The sequence below is a fragment of the Brassica napus genome, chromosome A1 (assembly GCF_020379485.1).
Source record: "Brassica napus cultivar Da-Ae chromosome A1, Da-Ae, whole genome shotgun sequence".
In the NCBI taxonomy this organism is placed as follows: domain Eukaryota; kingdom Viridiplantae; phylum Streptophyta; class Magnoliopsida; order Brassicales; family Brassicaceae; genus Brassica; species Brassica napus.
This window is the reverse complement of record NC_063434.1, coordinates 20,506,729-20,526,178: the sequence shown is the minus strand read 5'-3', so window position 1 is coordinate 20,526,178 and position 19,450 is coordinate 20,506,729. Positions and strand designations below refer to the sequence as shown.

Below are 19,450 nucleotides of genomic sequence, written 5' to 3'. Positions count from 1 at the left end.
AACTTAAGTTCTAACAAAAATATTATATGGAACTGATTTTGTTATGTCATTTATAACATTATGAAGTTCACAAAGATAAAAGAGAAAAAAAAATATGCATACATCATATTATTATATATCTCTTCCTTTTTTATTTAACAATCATCTTCTTGAGTAACAAATATGCATGCCATTAATTGAGAATAACATGTTAACTATCTTTTGTTGCATCTCTTCAATCAAAGGAAAACTGTGTGTTTTACTACTGGAAGTTCTTAAGTAGCATATAACTAATGAACAGTTTAAGGATTTGCTAAAACAAATTGGGCAATGTTTTCTTCTGAATAAGACATTAACTATTAATAAATAATAGAAAATTCTCCTATAACAAAACTAAGTATGATTTTGTGCCACTCATTGATAATCAATATCCAAAGATATGCATATATTAACATCATTTCTATCATACTCTTTCTTTTCCCCCTCTAATTTATTGAAAACATACATTAGTTCAGAATCTTACTATAAACTCAACTAGTTTTAAGTCTATCTCTTTAATTAATTGAAATGTTTTTTTATGGGAAATTCTTCAAAAAAATATCTAAGAAATGTTATTTTGACTAAAAGAATAAAACCAAAAGAAATTTTAGGTAAATATAATTTGAGATCTTAAATTTTAAATCTTAAACCAGATTTCTCAAACTCCACCGTCAAATCTAAATATTTAGTTTAGATTAGTAACCGTGGAAATATAAGTGTTTTTTTACCATTTTAATAAAAAATATTTTAGTAACTTTGATCTTTATGAGCTATTTTGTAATAAAAACTTGGTATTGCTTTTCTATGATATTTTTCTTCTTCTATTACAATGAAATTCCAAATTCAAACATAGATAATTATACATTTTCCTGATTTTTGTTTATATAAAAATTATATTTTGGTCAAAGTATTTTTAAAGGAAATGAAATAAATAATGTATTATTTATGCTAAAAAGAAAAAAAATATTATTTTGGTAACATGTTTTCAGACTCAGTGATATTAATCTAACACACTTTCAACTTCGAGACATTTTGGTTTTCAATTAAGTTTTATATAGTCTTCTATAAAACCCTATCCACATTTCTTCTTTCTTTGCTTTATGTGCTTTTTTTGTTTTCTCTTTCCATCCAGATTGGAACATACATTCTTTATATCCCAAATTCTTATATATATTTTATTCTCTTTTTGCCAACTCAACTTCATCTTTTACCACCATATATTTGTTTCTTACTCTTTCAACACGTTGGATTTCTCTTTACAAACTCGGCACCTTTAATGGGTGAAGACATTGAGTTCAGATATTTGTATTTCAACATTCTTCAGCAGTTCCTCAGCATTCTTACCGCTCCGCTTCCGCCGTCTATCATTCAGTTAATCTCAACCTCCAGTCACATGATCAAGAAGAGCCGGAAGCTAATTCAGTTTCAATACTTTAAGGTTTTTGACAATGAGACCTACAAATTATTCAGCACTCTTTTAACATGTGAGAGTGGCAAGAAAGAAAATGATACAAATTAACCTATATTTCTGAAAAACCTAATGCTGATTCTATGATATCTTGCATATTTACATTGTTTTATCCATTCATCCATGAGCATTTTCATCATATAGATTAGGATTTAGCCATGTCTAGGTTGCATTTTGCATTCATTGTCCTTATTAGGTGCTGGAGTGTGCCATGGAGTGATTTGAGATGTTTGGGAGCATTGTGATCCAAAAGGGGGTGAAAGATGAGTATAGATGGAGCCTTTAGAGAAATCTTCTGTTGCTAAGATTTTGTGGAGACACAGAAAATTGAGTTAGCTTTCTAATGGAAGTGGTTTCAAGTCATTTGGAGGTGTAATGAAGGAGTTATGATCAATTTACTAGAGGCATATCCATCCTGGTCGAGCATCGCAGAGTGACCTCTCAGAGCGACCTACCGAGGTCGCTCCCAGCCAGAGCGACCAGTCCAGAGCGACTACCTCAAGTCACTCCCAGCCAGAGCCACCAGCCAGAGCGACCAGCTCAAGTCACTCGCGTTTTGACGCGTCGAGACACAAAAAAACGCGTCGGGAGCGACCTCCTGGAGCGACTATGTTAGGTCGCTCCGCGTGTTTTGCTTGGACGATTTTTATGTTATTTCAGGGGCCTTTTGGTCATTTGTTTTGATGTTTTACACTTTCTAAACCTAAGTTAAGTACTTTGTAAGCCATGGGAGGCAAGAGAATCTCTTTTCTAGAGAAGAACTAGTAAAAAAACCTCTTTTGATTCAGATTTCATTGCTTTCATCTTGTGTTCTTGTTGATTTCTTATCTATTTCTCTACATGGTTAATCTAAAATCCAATATGGGTTTAAGAGGAATCATGGAGATTAGTGAGTAATCACCTTTTGAATTCATGGGTTAGGGAGATTAAGGGTGATTAGGTTAGAGCTAGGATGTTTTAGTGTAGATCATTCTTGTTCCTTGCTAGTAGAGTATTCATAATGCATCTTCTGAGTTGGCCACTCAAAAGTTGATCAATAGGCATTTCTCACCCAAAAGGTGTTTGATGAAATGCCTGAGACAACTCTCCTAGGCTTTTAGTATACTTTGCCAAGGACATTTGTTGTTAAAGATGCTAAGATAGCTAATAGACTTGTTAGTAATGATTGCTTTCATATTATTCAACCAAAGACATTTGATGTTTGAGATATGTTAGCAAATGAGCATTCATCTAGACATAGAGCTTGCTTAAAATTGTGTCTAGGCTTAAGGTTGATAGTTTGATTGATCGTTTGCCATCCTTAGTTCGATACTTGATCACCCAAGGTCTAATCCCTATGCCCATGAGTTCTCTTTTCCCTTAGTCAAGAAAGTATCATTCTGTTATTGCTTTCTAGTTTTAGTCATAGCTTAAAACCCATCTAAATCATTGGTTGCACTTAGATTAAGTGAGTACTTGCATTCTCAGTGCTTTGATATCCCTCAGAACTGGTTCGACAATCTTTTATACTACAACATTTGTCTTAGGAGCCTTGAAAACTCCTAACATCAAATTGGCGCCGTTGCCAAATTCTGAGTAGATTTCAACATTGAGATTTAGTCACTTGCTTGAGACTAAGTCATTTTTATTTTATTTTGTTACTGATTCTTCTTCACCTCCCTTTAATCTACAGGTGCATGAACTTGAGGAGCAGGGGTCCATCAAACCAAGTTCCAAGAGCTGCAGACATCCGAGCTTTAGAGAGAGAGAGTGTGCTAGAAAGAGAAGAGAAGAAGAGCAACAGGATCACTTGCAGAGATTGGACACTGATATGGAAGACATACCTCAAAATGATGCGGGTGTCAATGAAGCTAACAACGTTCCACAAAACCAACAGCGAGCAGCTCGACCCATTGGCACTTACGACCGCCCCAACATTCATGGTCATAGATTGGGAATCCGAGCACCAGCTGTGGCAGCCAACAACTTTGAGATCAAATCAGGACTCCTCAACGTGATAGAGAACAACAAGTATCATGGATTGGCTCTAGAGGATCCATTTGATCACTTGGACAGGTTCGACAGCTACTGTGGGTTGTCAAAAACAAATGGTGTGTCCGAAGATGCCTTAAAGCTCAAGCTATTCCCTTTCTCTTTGGGGGATAAGGCACGTCAGTGGGAGAAGTCTCTACCCAGCGACTCCATCACCACTTGGGATGACTGCAAGAAAGCATTCTTGGAGAAGTTCTTCTCTACTTCAAGAACTGCTAAGCTGAGAAACGAGATTTCCAGCTTTCAACAGAAGAACTTGGAAGGTTTCAGTGAAGCCTGGGAGAGATTCAAGGGCTACCAAGCTCAATGCCCACACCATGGCTTCTCTAAGGAGAGCTTGCTGAGCACATTCTACCGTGGTGCTCTTCCTAAGTACAGAGCCAGACTGGATACAGCTAGCAATGGATTCTTCTTGGGGAGAACTGAAGAGGATGCAGAAGAGCTGGTTGACAACATGGTAAAGAGTGATGCAGTCTACAGTGGAGACCATGACAGAGGCAGTAGAACAGATGATAAGCAGACGAGGAAAGAGATCAAAGCTTTGGAAGACAAGATCGACCTACTCATTGCTGAAAAAGCCACCCAAGAGCAGCTGAAGTTTGTTGGTAACTCCAAGCAGGAAGATCCACTTGCTGTCAATGAGGTTGATGGTTTGGAAGGTCAAGAGGAGTTGTGTTTCATTAACAACAATGGTAGCTGGTACAAAAAAGAGCCCAACTTTCAGTACAGCAACTACCAACAGAAATCCTATCCAACCAACAACCAGAGTGGTTATCCGCCTAGAAACAACCAGCAAGGCAGCTATCAGCCTCAGCAAAACCCCTCGTCTGGTTCCTCTGCTCCTAAAGAGAGCAGCACTGATACCTTACTGAAACAAATCTTGGAGTCTCAGACTAGAAGTGAGAAGCATGTTGGTTATGAGTTGAAGAACCTTCATACCAAGATTGATGGGAGTTACAATGAGCTCAACAACAAATTCTCACACCTTGCTTCTACAGTCAGGAATTTAGAGAATCAGTTTGCTTCCATGAACACTCACCAGAATCGCCAGCAAGGATCTCTACCTGGAAAGTCTGACCAAAACCCCAAGGAGGCCAAGGCTATCACCCTTAGGAGTGGTAAGCAGTTACCTCATAGAACCCTCACCAAGGATGCTGAGAAACTAAGTGAGGGGGTTGCCATCAACATAGATGATGAAGTGGTGATTGTTGATGAGAAGATCAATGACGAGATCTTGGAGAAGATAGTGGAAGCCAAAGGTAAAGGAAAGGTTGGGGAAGAGAAGAAGACATTAAAGGATGGTGAAGTTGTTACTCCAGCAAGTGAAAGTTATTTTGTTCCTCCTCCCTATGAACCCAAACTTCCATTCCCTGGTAGATTCAAGAAGCAGCTGCTAGAGAAATACAAGGCTCTGTTTGAGAAGCAAATGAGTGAAGCTCAGGTTGCAATGCCCATCATCGATGCTTTATGTTGATTCCTCAATACAGCAAGTTCTTGAAAGATGTTGTAGCTGCAAAGAAGAAGGAGATGGAAGGCATGATGATTCTTACCCATGAGTGCAGTGCCATCATCCAGAGGCTTGATGTTCCAGAGAAGTTAGAGGATCCAGGAAGCTTCACACTACCTTGTGCTCTTGGACCTATGGTATTTGAGAAATGTCTCTGCGATTTGGGAGCTAGTGTCAGCTTGATGCCTTTGTCTGTTGCAAAGAAGCTTGGATTCACTCAGTACAAGAAGTGTAGACTCTCTCTGGTATTAGCTGATCGTTCAGTGAAGTATCCTGTGGGCATCTTAGAGGACCTCCGTGTGAAGATTGGAAGGTATGAGATACCTACAGATTTTGTGGTGCTTGAGATGGGTGAGGAGGCTCAAGACCCATTGATTCTAGGAAGGCCATTCTTAGCTACAGCAGGAGCTATTGTTAATGTGAAGGAAGGCACGATTGATCTCCATTTGGGTAAAGAGAACATCCTACACTTTGACATCAAGGAGAAAATGAGGAAACCAACTGTGTTCGGGCAAGCCTTCTACATTGAAGAGATGGCCACTCCTGCTGACGAGCATCTTGAAGAGTTACCACCTGAGGACGACGAGGAGGGAGCATCTCCCTCTACTCATTCCCCATAGAAGGTAAACCACCACACTCCCTTGTATATACCATTTCATTTTTGCATATTAGTCTTCTTTTGGGCAGCTCTCTCTACTTGACAACACAGAGACTGTGTAACTCAAGTTTGGGGGAGGTACCAAGTATTTGATCATGTTTGCTTTGATGTTGTTTCATTGAGTCATGCATTGCATACCTATTTGCATATAAAAAAAAACAATCATTTAGTTTGCATCATTTGCATTTCTAGGAGAGTCTAGAGCATATAGGTTGCATTCACTTGCATTAGGAGCAATGATTTTAAATGCCTTGTAAAGAACACTACGTTGCACCTGAGTAGCTTTTGCACCTCTCAAAAAGACTTGTATGTTTCGAGCCTTGAAAACTCTTCCTGAAACTTGTTGATTGCTGAAACTCAGTCTTTGAAGCCAACTACAACCTTATTTGAACTGAACGAACTTAATGCTTCTTGCTCATGGTCCCTTGTGTACTAAGTCATGGCTATACACACTTGAGTTGTCACATCTTTTATGCCAATCTTTTTTGACAAACTCTAGTGGTAGACCACTCCCAAAACCTTTCCCTCCTTTTAAGCTTTCATTGTTTGATGAGTGAGGCCTTTTTCGGAAAGTCTTACATGTGCATAATGTTGAGAGTATCGGGAACGACAATGCTTGATCTTCATTCATGCTAGATTGGGCATTCTATTGTCTAGCTATAGGTGGGGGGGGGGTGAGTGTTGTGATTATGATTTGGGAGAAATGAAAAAGAAAAAGAATAGACTCTTTGTGCTTAAGTGAATTGTTTTATTGGGATAAGTAGAGAAGCCTCTAGCTCAAGTTTTGAAAGTATTGGCCCCCAACCTAAAAAAAAAAAAAAAAGAGAAAAGAAAAAGAAAAAAGAAAAAAGAAAAAGAGGCTAGCAAAGTTGTTAGGAGCTAAGAAATATTTTGAGGTTCTGAAAAAATCCCTTGTAGATTTCAAAGAGAAGGAGTTAAAGTTCTTAGGATCTTTTGGTGAGAGATGTGAGTTGGGTTTGACATTTGGGAATGATTGTGTAATTGTATGTTTAGAAAAAGGGTAGAACAATGGAGATTGAGCATTGTATGCATGAGTTGATCCCTTTCTTAGATATATTATGTGCAATGTCAAGGCTACTTGTTTCGAGAGTAAACCACCTTAAAGATCATATGTTTTGAACCTCTTGAATCACTTGAATAAAAGCCTTCCCTTACCCAACCAAATGACTTGGACCAACTGACCATTTGCAAGAATTCACCTGATGTTTTGTGCTTAATGAATGTGAGAGTTGGTTGATTTGAATGTGTGGATGCTTGATGATGAGTGTAAGGGCAAAAAGAGTTGAGATAGGCCTAGAGAAGCTAGAGTGTAATAAGAGAGTGTGCTAATTGTGTTTGCTAGTTGTGTTTCTTTTGGCTATGAGCTCCCAACTTCAAACCTCTCTCCCTATGAGTTCTAGAAAGTTCACTTGTGGACAAGTAAAAGAACAAGTTTGGGAGAGTTGATATCTTGCATATTTACATTGTTTTATCCATTCATCCATGAGCATTTTCATCATATAGATTAGGATTTAGCCATGTCTAGGTTGCATTTTGCATTCATTGTCCTTATTAGGTGCTGGAGTGTGCCATGGAGTGATTTGAGATGTTTGGGAGCATTGTGATCCAAAAGGGGGTGAAAGATGAGCATGGATGGAGCCTTTAGAGAAATCTTCTGTTGCTAAGGTTTTGTGGAGACACAGAAAATTGAGTTAGATTTCTAATGGAAGTGGTTTCAAGTCATTTGGAGATGTAATGAAGGAGTTATGATCAATTTACTAGAGGCATATCCATCCTGGTCGAGCATCGCAGAGTGACCTCTCAGAGCGACCTACCGAGGTCGCTCCCAGCCAGAGCGACCAGTCCAGAGCGACTACCTCAAGTCACTCCCAGCCAGAGCGACCAGCCAGAGCGACCAGCTCAAGTCACTCGCGTTTTGACGCGTCGAGACACAAAAAAAACGCGTCGGGAGCGACCTCCTGGAGCGACTATGCTAGGTCGCTCCGCGTGTTTTGCTTGGACGATTTTTATGTTATTTCAGGGGCCTTTTGGTCATTTGTTTTGATGTTTTACACTTTCTAAACCTAAGTTAAGTACTTTGTAAGCCATGGGAGGCAAGTGAATCTCTTTTCTAGAGAAGAACTAGTAAAAAAACCTCTTTTGATTCAGATTTCATTGCTTTCATCTTGTGTTCTTGTTGATTTCTTATCTATTTCTCTACATGGTTAATCTAAAATCCAATATGGGTTTAAGAGGAATCATGGAGATTAGTGAGTAATCACCTTTTGAATTCATGGGTTAGGGAGATTAAAGGTGATTAGGTTAGTTCTAGGATGTTTTAGTGTAGATCATTCTTGTTCCTTACTAGTAGAGTATTCATAATGCATCTTCTGAGTTGGCCACTCAAAAGTTGATCAATAGACATTTCCCACCCAAAAGGTGTTTGATGAAATGCCTGAGACAACTCTCCTAGGCTTTTAGTATACTTTGCCAAAGACATTTGTTGTTAAAGATGCTAAGATAGCTAATAGACTTGTTAGTAATGATTGCTTTCATATTATTCAACCAAAGACATTTGATGTTTGAGATATGTTAGCAAATGAGCATTCATCTAGACATAGAGCTTGCTTAGAATTGTGTCTAGGCTTAAGGTTGATAGTTTGATTGATCGTTTGCCATCCTTAGTTCGATACTTGATCACCCAAGGTCTAATCCCTATGCCCATGAGTTTTCTTTTTCCTTAGTCAAGAAAGTATCATTCTGTTATTGCTTTCTAGTTTTAGTCATAGCTTAAAACTCATCTAAATCATTGGTTGCACTTAGATTAAGTGAGTACTTGCATTCTCAGTGCTTTGATATCCCTCAGAACTGGTTCGACAATCTTTTATACTACAACATTTGTCTTAGGAGCCTTGAAAACTCCTAACATCATTCTACACGTACAATTCTTGATCTTTTTGGGTTGGCCTCAAAACGGGAAAATGGCCTATTGCTTTAGAGATGCAATCCTTCGGAAGAGAAGATTATGCTGAACAAATCAAAAAGAATCAACGTATAGCCACTTTTCACTGCCTCACCATTTTGCAATTTAGCAATCATCTCCTGAATACCCTGATCAGTCTAAATCTCCGCTAAAATGTCCTTCATATGTAGTGTTGCCGGAATTGTCAACGAACACAACCTCGTTTGTAATTCAGCAGCTGAATACTGAACAATTCTAGAGAGTCCATATGCTACCTTATTCTCCGTTCCCACCTTGTACTCAATGTCAAAATCATACCCCAATATACGTTTCAGCCATCGTTGATAATCCAACGTCACCTCCCTTTGCTCAAGCAAATATTTCAAGCTTTGTTGATCAGTTCGCAGCAAAAATTTTCTTCCCAAAAGATAATGACGCCACTTTTGTATAGATATCACGATAGCCATCAGTTCCCGTTCATAAATGGGTTTTAGTTGCTCTTTTGAGGTCAAGGCATGACTGAAGTAGGAAATTGGATGCCTATCTTGCATTAGAACCGCTCCTAATCCAAACCCTGAAGTGTCTGACTCGATGACAAACATCTTAGTGAAGTCTGGTAGCGCTATTACCGGAATTGTTGTCATCGCCACCTTAAGCTTATCAAATGCTAATTGCGCCTCTGTTGCCCACAAAAACTGCTCCTTCTTTAACAACTTGGTAATTGGCTTAGCTAACATCCCATAAGCTTGAACAAATTTTCTATAGTATCCAGTGAGCTCCAAAAACCCTCTCAAATCCTTAACCGTTCTCGGATTTGGCCAGTTTGTAACTGCTTCAATCTTTTTAGGATCTGTTGAAACTCCCAAAGCAGAGATCACATGTCCTAGATACTCCACCTTCCTCTGGCCAAACTCACACTTCTTTCTATTAGCAAATAACGACTGCTCTTCAAACACCTTTAGAACCGCTGCTAGATGTTGCACATGCTCCTCCAATGTTGAGCTATATACAAGTATGTCATCGAAGAAGACTAAAACGAATTTTCGCAGGAACGGCTGAAACACCTCATTCATCAATGCTTGAAAAGTGGCTGGTGCATTGGTCAAGCCGAAAGGCATGACCAAGAACTCATAATGACCTTCATGAGTACGGAACGCAGTCTTCTCCACATCTGCCTCTTTCATTCGAATTTGGTGATAACCCGACCTCAAATCAAGCTTAGAGAAGTATTTAGCTCCATGTAACTCATCCAGCAACTGATCAATGATCGGAATAGGGTATTTATCAGGGATTGTTACTCTGTTCACCGCCCTATAATCCATGCAGAATCTCTAAGATTTATCCTTCTTTTTAACCAACAATACGGGACTAGAATAGGGACTGTGACTTGGTCTTATTGAACCACTAGCTAACATCTCCTGAACGCTCTTCTCCATAACGTCTTTGTGTATCTGAGGGTACCTATACGGTCTTACACTCACTGGTCCCGTTCCTGGTTGCAAAGTGATACCGTGTTCTCTGCCCCGTATCGGCGGTAACTCAGTCGGCTCCCTGAAAATATGTTCAAAAGACTTCAGCACTTCCAGAATCGTCTCATGAATCTCCAGTTGAGCAACACCAGGCTTGCCTCCTTTTAGCATCAAGTGTAAAGTAGGATCTCCCACTAGCTTAACCTTCTGTCCTTGATACCAAAACACATATTCATGTCTCTCCCAGTCAATTTGGCATCTACCAAGTGTTCTCAGCCACTGCATGCCCAAAATCATATCGATCTGCCCCAGCTCCAAGACAATAAAGTCTGCTACAAACTTCACGTCTTGTAGATCAAAAACTACATTTCTGCACACCCCGCCTCCTTGAACTGCCACTCCAATTCCCAATAATATGTCCAATCCTCTCAGCGTTTCTACTCTCAGTTTAGCTTGACAAGCTAACGCCGGAGTGATAAAGTTGTGCGTTGCTGCGCTGTCTAACATCACTATCATCGCCAACTTCTTCAAAAATCCTGTCATTTTAGTTGTAGTTGGTGAAGAACGCCCAAGAAATGATCTTAGAGATAATGTCTTTAACTGCGGTTCCCACACAATTTCATCTTCGTCCATCTCACTCACCTCCTGATCCAATAATGCCACATCACATCCATCGATCACAGTCAGGACTTGTAAAGATGCATTTGGACACACATGCTGCCTAGACCATTTCGCGTCGCACGTGTAACATAAACCAAGTCTACTCTTATCCGCAATCTGTGCTTAAGACAATCTAAGCTGCGGAAGTGGCTTCGTTGGTTGTCTCCATTGTTTTTGAGTTGTGACTGGCTGCAAAGGTTGTGCAGCTTGCTTCCATCCTGTATTTGTGTTGAAATTCGAATAAGACTTGCTTTTATTCTCCGGGGGTCTCAACATCGCTATGTTTCTGCTCTTCATTTCTTTTTGAATCACACTGAACAAGGAGCTATCTTCCATTTGATAAGCAGTTGAAATCATGTCTGGCAAGTTCACAGGCTTGCACATTGTAACAACTTCTCTCATTTCTGGTGTCAGACCATTTATGAAAATCCCCTCCTTTTGTGTATCAGTTAACCCCACCACTTGTGTCGACAGATCTTCGAGCTTATGAATATACTCGGCAATTGTTCCCGTCTGTTGAACGGCAAAGAAGGGCTGACTCGGATCACAAAGTTTCACTCTGCTAAATCGTTCAATCAATTTGTTCTTAAAGTCACACCAGCTGCTGAATTGATGTCGCAAAATCTCACTGTTAAACCAGCTCAACATGTCTCCCCCGAGACTGACAGAAACCAATTCAATCTTCATCAGCTCACCATAACCTCCAATTCTGAAGAAACGCTCAGCCAAGGCAATCCAACCGTAAACATCCTCTCCCGAGAAAGTCAGAAGTTCAACCTTCTTAATCAAACTATCGCGACTCTCCCTAAAACTTCGGCCAGGTTCCGTGTTTGAGAAATGTACCTGAGGATCTTGCGATAGAGTGATCGGATTCGAAGGAAGACTCGTCTCCTCCATCGGTCTTTTATCGAGCTTCCGCAGAATCGCTTCGAACTTGACATCGAGCCGCTGCTCCAGCTCCGTCATCGTCAACCTAACTTCGTCAATACTTTCTCGCAACTGTACGCTCGTCTCTCTCTGCTCTGCGACTTGCATCGAAAGCGATTCAAGATTTCCTGATGATTGCGTCGGTCTCGTCATCGTTTCCGCCACGATCGTTCGATCCAGAACACTTCACTCGCACCAATTTGTTATGAACTGTGATGTATATTGATTAGTATCCTCCCAACTGCCCACTCTTAATCTCCACAAGCCGGAGAGTTAAGCCAAGTACAAATCATCAATAACCAAATCCTAAGCTAATGGAGTCCTTTTATAGTATAAGGTCCACGTACAAATATCTGTAACAAACTCTGTTGACTTTATTCTTTGTTTGACTTAATACGCTTCTTCTTCAATTACGTAAAGCTTCCTCCTCCAAAGATCTCTTCCTAGCTTCCTCTTCCAATGACCTCTTCCTTCTCGTAGTATATACTCTCCATGGCATATCACTGGCCTGTGACAATATCCGAAGGCGGGAAACATACTATATCACAGAGCATACTCCAACAAGTAGATAAATCTAGAAATATTCTAGCATCAACATCAATAGCAAAGGGAGCAAGCTTCCATACCTTTTGTGCTAGATAGAAATAGAGGAATAGATGATTGATAGATTCAGTTTTATTGCATCTTTTGCAGGTAGTAAATGAGGTGATGTTTCTTGCTGCAATCTCCCACCGGGAGGGCTTCACTAAACACTTTCCATAGGAAAAGCTTAATTTACGGAACTGTATGCAGTTTCTAAATGTCGTCATTCCAATTAAAAGAGTCCACTAGGTCTTCATTATGGGTTGGTTCTGTGTAGGCCAAAGTTGTTCTATACCCTGATTTTGTGGTGTACTCCCCTGACTCGGTACCCAAACAAATTAGGTTATTATCGGTTTTATTATCAAAATCCTTTCCTCTTCATGAGGGATAAAACACTGGATAGCCTCTCTGTCCCAGTTTGATCAGTCCAGTTTGAGTAGAATTACAACTGTCAATGATTGTTGATTTGCTTGAGCCGGACCAATAAGTCAAATCTGCTCATTGTAGCTTAGCCGTGGATTGTTTCTGATTGTTTCTCCATTCCCCACAGCCCATCCGGTGTTCCTGAGAATGAGGTCACGTCCGATTAGCAGCCTTTCCATCCATGAGGTTCCACGGACTTGTGGATTGCTTGGAGGACAATGAATCCCGGCAATATTTTCTTTTGAAGACCTTGCTGAGCAGACATGACGGATTGTTGATAACTCTCAAGCTAAACTTAGCAAGCTAAGCGTCCTGAAATCCAAGTCCTCCATGCACCTTCGGTTTTGTCATCGTCGTCGTCCATGAGATCCAAGCCATCTTTTTGTTTCCACTTCTTGCATCCTATCAAAATCTAGTGATTGCCGATTGAATCCTTTTGCATGGCGAGACCAGGAGCTTGAAGCATGTCATCACATATGACGGGATGGGAGAGATTTGGAGCATGGCTATCTTTTTCTTCTGTTGATAGAAACTTGTTCGATCACCCGCTAGCTTTGACCTTTATTCTCTTTATATTTTTCATTATTATTTTACATTTTAATATTAATCATTATTAATTTGGTTTATAAATAAGGGTAAAATAGGATTATCATTAATCTAAATACTATTTGGACAAAAATGGGTGTAGAAGATTGGAAGGTATAATAGGGGACGAGATGTGTGTTTTTCTTCCTTTTTGGTAAATATTTTTTTTAGAAAACAATATTTAAGAAACAATTTTTTGATAATTTTTTTGGAAGAACAAGAAGAAAAATAAGTTTGGATATTAAAATTATTTTTCTCCTAATGGTATAAATTTTTAAGGAGCATTGTGTTTCCTCTTATTTGTTCTTCTTCTGATACTGATCAACGTTGATTTCTTACTTAATGGATGTTAAACAAATTACTAACAGTAATTTATGCTAATTTCACAATTAGCAATAATTATTGATTATAATAAAATTTAGCATCTATTATTGTTTTTCCAATTTTATATGACTCTACTTCTTTTTATGGGTAGTGTATGAGCAAATTAGACCAAGACCACTTTGATATCAATGATCCCAATAAATCTTATACTATTTAAACAGAAACATTCATTTGAACTTAATTAATGTTTTGTATGTTTTTAAATTTAATACATCTCATTTTGTATGTTTATAACCTAACAAATTCATTAGTTTTACTTTCCTAATATTTCGACAGATTTATAAATACCTGATTCACTATTAATTTGCATAAATTATAATAATGTTAATTAATTTAATAAAATAAATATTATAGAACAAAATTATATAACACCACACATCATATTATTTATTTATTTATATGTTTTATTCCATTAGCTAGAAAAGAAATCTGCGAGGTTACGCGGATCATGACATAGTTTATAGCTTAAACATTACCAAAACTAAAAACAAAAGAGTTCAAATCTCAGAGAATAGCATTAAATATTTTTTTCTGAAAACACATCAAAAGAGCTATTATAGTTTGCCATGCTTGGTCATATCCTGAATTTAAACTTCCACTTTAACACCTGGAAATCTGCTTCTTATGTAATCCAACCTAGCATAATCGAGTCCGCGAGCTCTTTTCTTAATGTTTTTTGGCATGAACAACTTCAACTTCTTTAGCGATTTTGCGTGCCCGCAAAAGAACTCCACTATATCAAGCTCATGCCAATGGTTTTTGTAGCCATCAATCGTGACTTCCTTGATAGAGTTAAACTCGCAGTTGCTGCTCTCCATATATGACATTTGATGAATTATCCAAAGCATACCAGGTTCAAATGTGAACTCCTTAATCTGCACTTACCAAACGAGAATTTTAATGAACTTAATTAGAGTTAGAGAATTATTGATTTTGAGATAGATAGAGAGATACGTACATCGATCAAAACCTTTTCGACCTTAGGGGATCTTTTGAGGAATTCAGAAATGTGATAAAGAGTACACAAGTTTGGAGCTTTTAAAAGAATACTGAATTCTTTCAAGTTCAAAAATTTGAAAATGGGGCTTCTCATTTCTCCCTCTATGTATCTTTCCTTGAATACCTATATATACATGTCAAAGGAAACATAAAAATTCATGTACGTAAACCAAGACTGCCAAAGTTATAAACAAAACGAAGTGAGTTATATAAACACAGGAAACAAACGCATGTGAATGTTGCATAGTCTATCTAAGATGAACATCCTCTATCATGATCAGTTGATCACCTAAAGAATTTGTGCAAAACTGCAGAAGGAACTCTAAAAATTCACTCAAGAGTGTCTCTATCTGTAAAGTTATCCTATATTTCATTTTGTGGAAAAATGATATCTTATATAAATTTTCCTCAGACATTGCAATAAAAACAGGAAACACTTTTATAAATAGAAGAAAAGTAAATTCGAAAAAGTTTACCTCAAGAAAGATATTTGTCGTTGAGAGGACATGAACTCCTGTATAGGCCACCATGTTAGCAAGCACCATGTTAGACGAATCGTAATAACGCCAATTGTAATTCTGGATATAATGGAGTTTCGCCTCCTTAAGTGCGTCCACTTTTGAAAAGTCAAGAATCCTAACAAATCCTTCATACTTGTAGCATTCAAGAGTAGGTGCATCTAAAATGATTTGCAAGCGATTAGGCATACAATACAGGACCAGTTCCTTGAACTTCTTATGATTGTGAGCATTGATGCTCAATACCCCATGCGTTATGCATCTGGTTAGTTCAAGCGTCTCGAGGTGAATGCAGTTGCTGAATATTGCATCTATCATCTCTGGTGTTACGTTGGACTTCATGAGCCCAAGTGTCCTCAAGAGTCTTAAACCCTTTGGGGTATTATTCGGTATTTCGAATTTACACCATCTTAGATTCAAGACAGTTAGTGTCTCGATGGCCGAGAAATCAACAGAGAGATCCATGACTTTCTTGGATTTGGAGAAGTTTAACGTCAGCTCTTGAATGTTTTTACTTAGGCATGTTTTTACCCACGAGAGTACCTTATCCTCTACGCCAATATGATTGAGAATCAGAACAAATCGGTTGATTTCTGATCCTTTGTGTTGATTAAAAATCTCTTCAATTATATGTACAACCTCTGATTGACTACGTCTCCTGGAGTATATCCTGCCGAAATCAAGGTCTCGGGATCGAATCGCTGCTTCCCTGAATGTTTTGGACACAACACGGTTTTGTAGAACATATTGGATGGGGAAATACGTTGATATGATGTACTCCACCAGATGTTCAGGCAGCTCTACAGTGAGATCTTCAGGCAGCTCGTCAATGCGTTTGATCTTCTTATTTTTGGGCTCTGACATTTTTAATATTTTTCTTGGAATGATAAATTATTTCTTCAGTAGTAATGATCTTTATATAGATGATTTCATGGTAAAAGGAAGCTTTGGATATGTTTTTGTGTTTTGCATTTGTAAATGGAAGTAATATAGTCAATGAATCACTTAGGCAATATATATTCACAAATTAGGACACACTGAATTGTAGTCTCTTTTCTGTTTGTCTTTTTGTATAAAATATAAAGTTACCATTATTGAGAATTTAAGTTTTTTTAGTGAAGAACAAGTTTTAATCTGCTTTTTAACCTTTTTATAAATGAGAAATCCACAAAATAGGCCATAATGAGAATGTTTTTGTCTCTTTACACTTTTGTATTAACTAGACAGTTTTAAAATAATTATCTTCATAATACCAAAAATTATTAAAACTAAATATAAATAAAAATATGGAAAATCAATATGATCATTAAAATATTTTACAAGTTTTAAAATACAAAAATTTAATTCCAAAATTTTTTTGGATATGTTGATCTAGATTTGCTAGATTGCATATTATAACTTTTTACAAAGACTAAATAAATGTTCTAATTGATCTAGCTTCTACATTTTTTAAATATTATAATTCATATTTTAAAGTATTCTCTATGATATATCTAAATATAGAATATGTGTATCTCAGTTCTAACCAAACCTCTTTACTATTATAAAGTACAACATATATTGTAGACTTTTTACTTCATTGTTAAAAAATATAGACAATGTTCATTTATGTTCTATCGCTTACTCTATCATATATCGTAGATAAAACAACTACTCCTTACATGTATGCTATGTTCTAAACACATTAGAATTTATACTCTACGGTTATATATGTGTTTTATCTTTTTCTTTTAAATATGTATTCTATGTTTTAAATCTGAGAAAACCTTATGATTTTATCTAAACTTATCTTGTTTTTGACATTGAGTTACATTGAATCATATTGATTCAACTTTTTTGATTCAACGATCTTTTTTCTTTTTTCTTCTTCGCATCTGTTTTTCATCAAATGAAAGGTTTTTATTGCCGAAAGTGATCACCAGAATCGCCAAGAGAGTTGACAGCAAAAGCATTTTTAGGCGGAGTACAAGATGTTCAACGTAAAAAAAGAAAGTTTAAATATTTATAATTATTTTATTAATAAATTAATGGGAAATTTTTCGTTTAACCCTAATTCATTAGTTGATTACTAGAAATACTCTAATTTTATTATAATTACTAATTTTATTTAGTCCTGTTTTGCCCCTACCTCCTTTGATATAAAACTAATAAATACGAAAACCTCATTATTAGTAGACTTATTTTGTTCACGTTTTAATGTAATTACAAACTTATTTTTAACTTTTTTTTGTGGCAGATTTATCTTAATTTCTATAAACTAATTATATTTCTACGAATTTTTCACGTTTGGTCAACATATTTATGTTTTTAAAAAAAATTTAAATAAATTTAGTTTATTTGCCGACAAATTTAATTAACTTTAACAGATTTTTATAAGATTCGGTAGATTAATTTTTTTTTTCTTTGGCCACTGGTTTACATATTTTTAATAGATTTATTTAGGTTTTAACAGATTTATTATCTTTTGATCACATATTTACGTAATATTGAAGAATTTAATATGGGTTTGATATATTTATTATATTTTTATCGCAGATATACTTAATTTTGACTGCTTTAATGTTAATTTGATAAATTTATTTATTCCTTGACCACATATTTAATGCAATTTGACAAAAAAAATTACATTGGCAACAGATTTGTTAATTTTTTGGCCACAAGTTATTGAAAACTTGATTTAACCATTAAATTCTGATTTTTTTTTTGTATACTGATAGTTTCAATTGAATTAAACCAAAATCTTTCTAACCAACAAATTAAATTAAGTAAATCAAACTTTTTTTTTAAAGTAAATCAAACTATAACCAAAACTATAATTTAAACCAAGAAAAATAAACCTAATCTACAAAAGTTACCAGACATGTTTTTCTTTAATGGAATTACGATTTATGTCATAAATTTCGTTCCTTTTCATTCATGTCTCACGTAAAAGTTGTTTGTAGTAAATTGATATCTGGAAACTCCAAATGGTTATTTGGTGTTCATAAAGGAAAGAAGAGTGAAACTATAGCAGTGAACGACAAAACTAGTTACGAAAATGATATTGATACGCAGATATACGAAGGTTTCGCTAACATTACCACAAATGAAGAAATTACCAGAATATGTTAAACATATTAAAACAAATTAAAACAAAGGCTTGAAAGAGTGCTCAAGTGGGTTTTAGTATAGAAACAAGCACAAAACTTTATTCAGAGCCTTTATAATCAAATCATTCACGTAACCAGGATCGGACCAAAATGATAACTTTCTTTAAGTACTCTGGCTTGAACATAAGCCAAGTGTAGGAGTCTTAACTTTACAAAGAGGAGAATCTTTAAGTGAGATCATCCTAGTCGAGATCTTCACCAGCATTCATCTGAACTTGCACTTTCTTGATTTGATCGATGTAGGTTTCATTATAGACTGTGAACAACCTGCTAGCAGTTCCGTTCTGATCATTTTCAGAAAAGCATCAATCCTACCGACAAAAATGAAAAGATCAGATACAGGAACTGGTATCACATTTTCAAATTATACTAAACTGTTCATGTTTCTTGTTGCTGTAGGTATCTGAAGCATAGAAAAGCTTATTCTTTCACAAATTATTAATAACATATCCATGTGCAATGGAACTTGAACTTGAACTTGGGAAGGTAAGCAAGAACTTACTTCTCGAGATCAAAGGCTATTTGCTCTATCCCATCTTCTTCAAGAATTTCACATGCATAGGCGTATAGTTGGATGGTACCATCAGGTTTGACATCTTCCGAAGCACTGAAGAACAAAATTATTAGAGATCAAGCAAACAAACAAAAAGGAGAAGTTTGAGACGTCACGCTCAAAACACATCAAAGACCTCAGATTCAAATCATATACATAATGGAAAAGATGAAATCAAATTTCTTGATTATAAAAGACGTCAACAGGAAATTTAACGAGCAGCCTTTCCAAGAGCATCAGTAACCCTTAGCTTGTCGGAGGCAGAATCTATGCTCCTCAACGGTGGAACTGAGGCTTCCCACGCCGCCGGTTAAATGGGGGATCGTCCGAGGAATGACGAAATCGAGCCTCAACTCTCTACACCCTCAGAAGAAACCGACAACGATGAAGGATGAGAAACCCCTGTTTTTGCTTTTATGAGAACAATAAAGAAACATGAACGTTCATTAAAAAGAATGGTTAAAGGGGTCTTTAACCACATAACTAGTTTTTGACCCGCGCTTTCTAGATTTTGACCCGCGCTTAGAAAGCGCGGTTTTTTTTTAAAAGTATAACAA

At 36.9% G+C, this 19,450-nt stretch overlaps 1 protein-coding gene and 1 non-coding gene across 2 annotated transcripts; both read right to left on the bottom strand.

Moving 5' to 3' along the window:
* Positions 1 to 3,734: 3,734 nt before the first annotated feature.
* Positions 3,735 to 3,841, bottom strand: LOC125579465. Its single transcript, XR_007317528.1, has one exon. It is a non-coding gene; the product is annotated as a small nucleolar RNA R71 (small nucleolar RNA).
* A 10,199-nt stretch (positions 3,842 to 14,040) lies between these two features.
* LOC106378497 (putative FBD-associated F-box protein At1g61330) lies at positions 14,041 to 19,213 on the bottom strand. The gene is made up of 3 exons (XM_013818617.3): positions 15,150 to 19,213; positions 14,633 to 14,797; positions 14,041 to 14,549 (listed from the first exon to the last, which is right to left on the bottom strand). The coding sequence occupies exons 1-3, from the start codon at positions 16,053 to 16,055 to the stop codon at positions 14,262 to 14,264; spliced, it is 1,359 nt and encodes a 452-aa protein (XP_013674071.2). The 5' UTR covers positions 16,056 to 19,213; the 3' UTR covers positions 14,041 to 14,261.
* Positions 19,214 to 19,450: the final 237 nt, after the last annotated feature.

Excerpts from the sequence above, each read along its gene's own strand:
- LOC106378497 (XM_013818617.3), bottom strand. The coding sequence starts at position 16,055 with ATGTCAGAGCCCAAAAATAAGAAGATCAAACGCATTGACGAGCTGCCT. Across the intron at positions 14,798-15,149 it reads CGACAAATATCTTTCTTGAG|GTATTCAAGGAAAGATACAT; the intron begins GTAAACTTTTTC and ends ATGTATATATAG. Across the intron at positions 14,550-14,632 it reads TCGAAAAGGTTTTGATCGAT|ATTAAGGAGTTCACATTTGA; the intron begins GTACGTATCTCT and ends TGGTAAGTGCAG.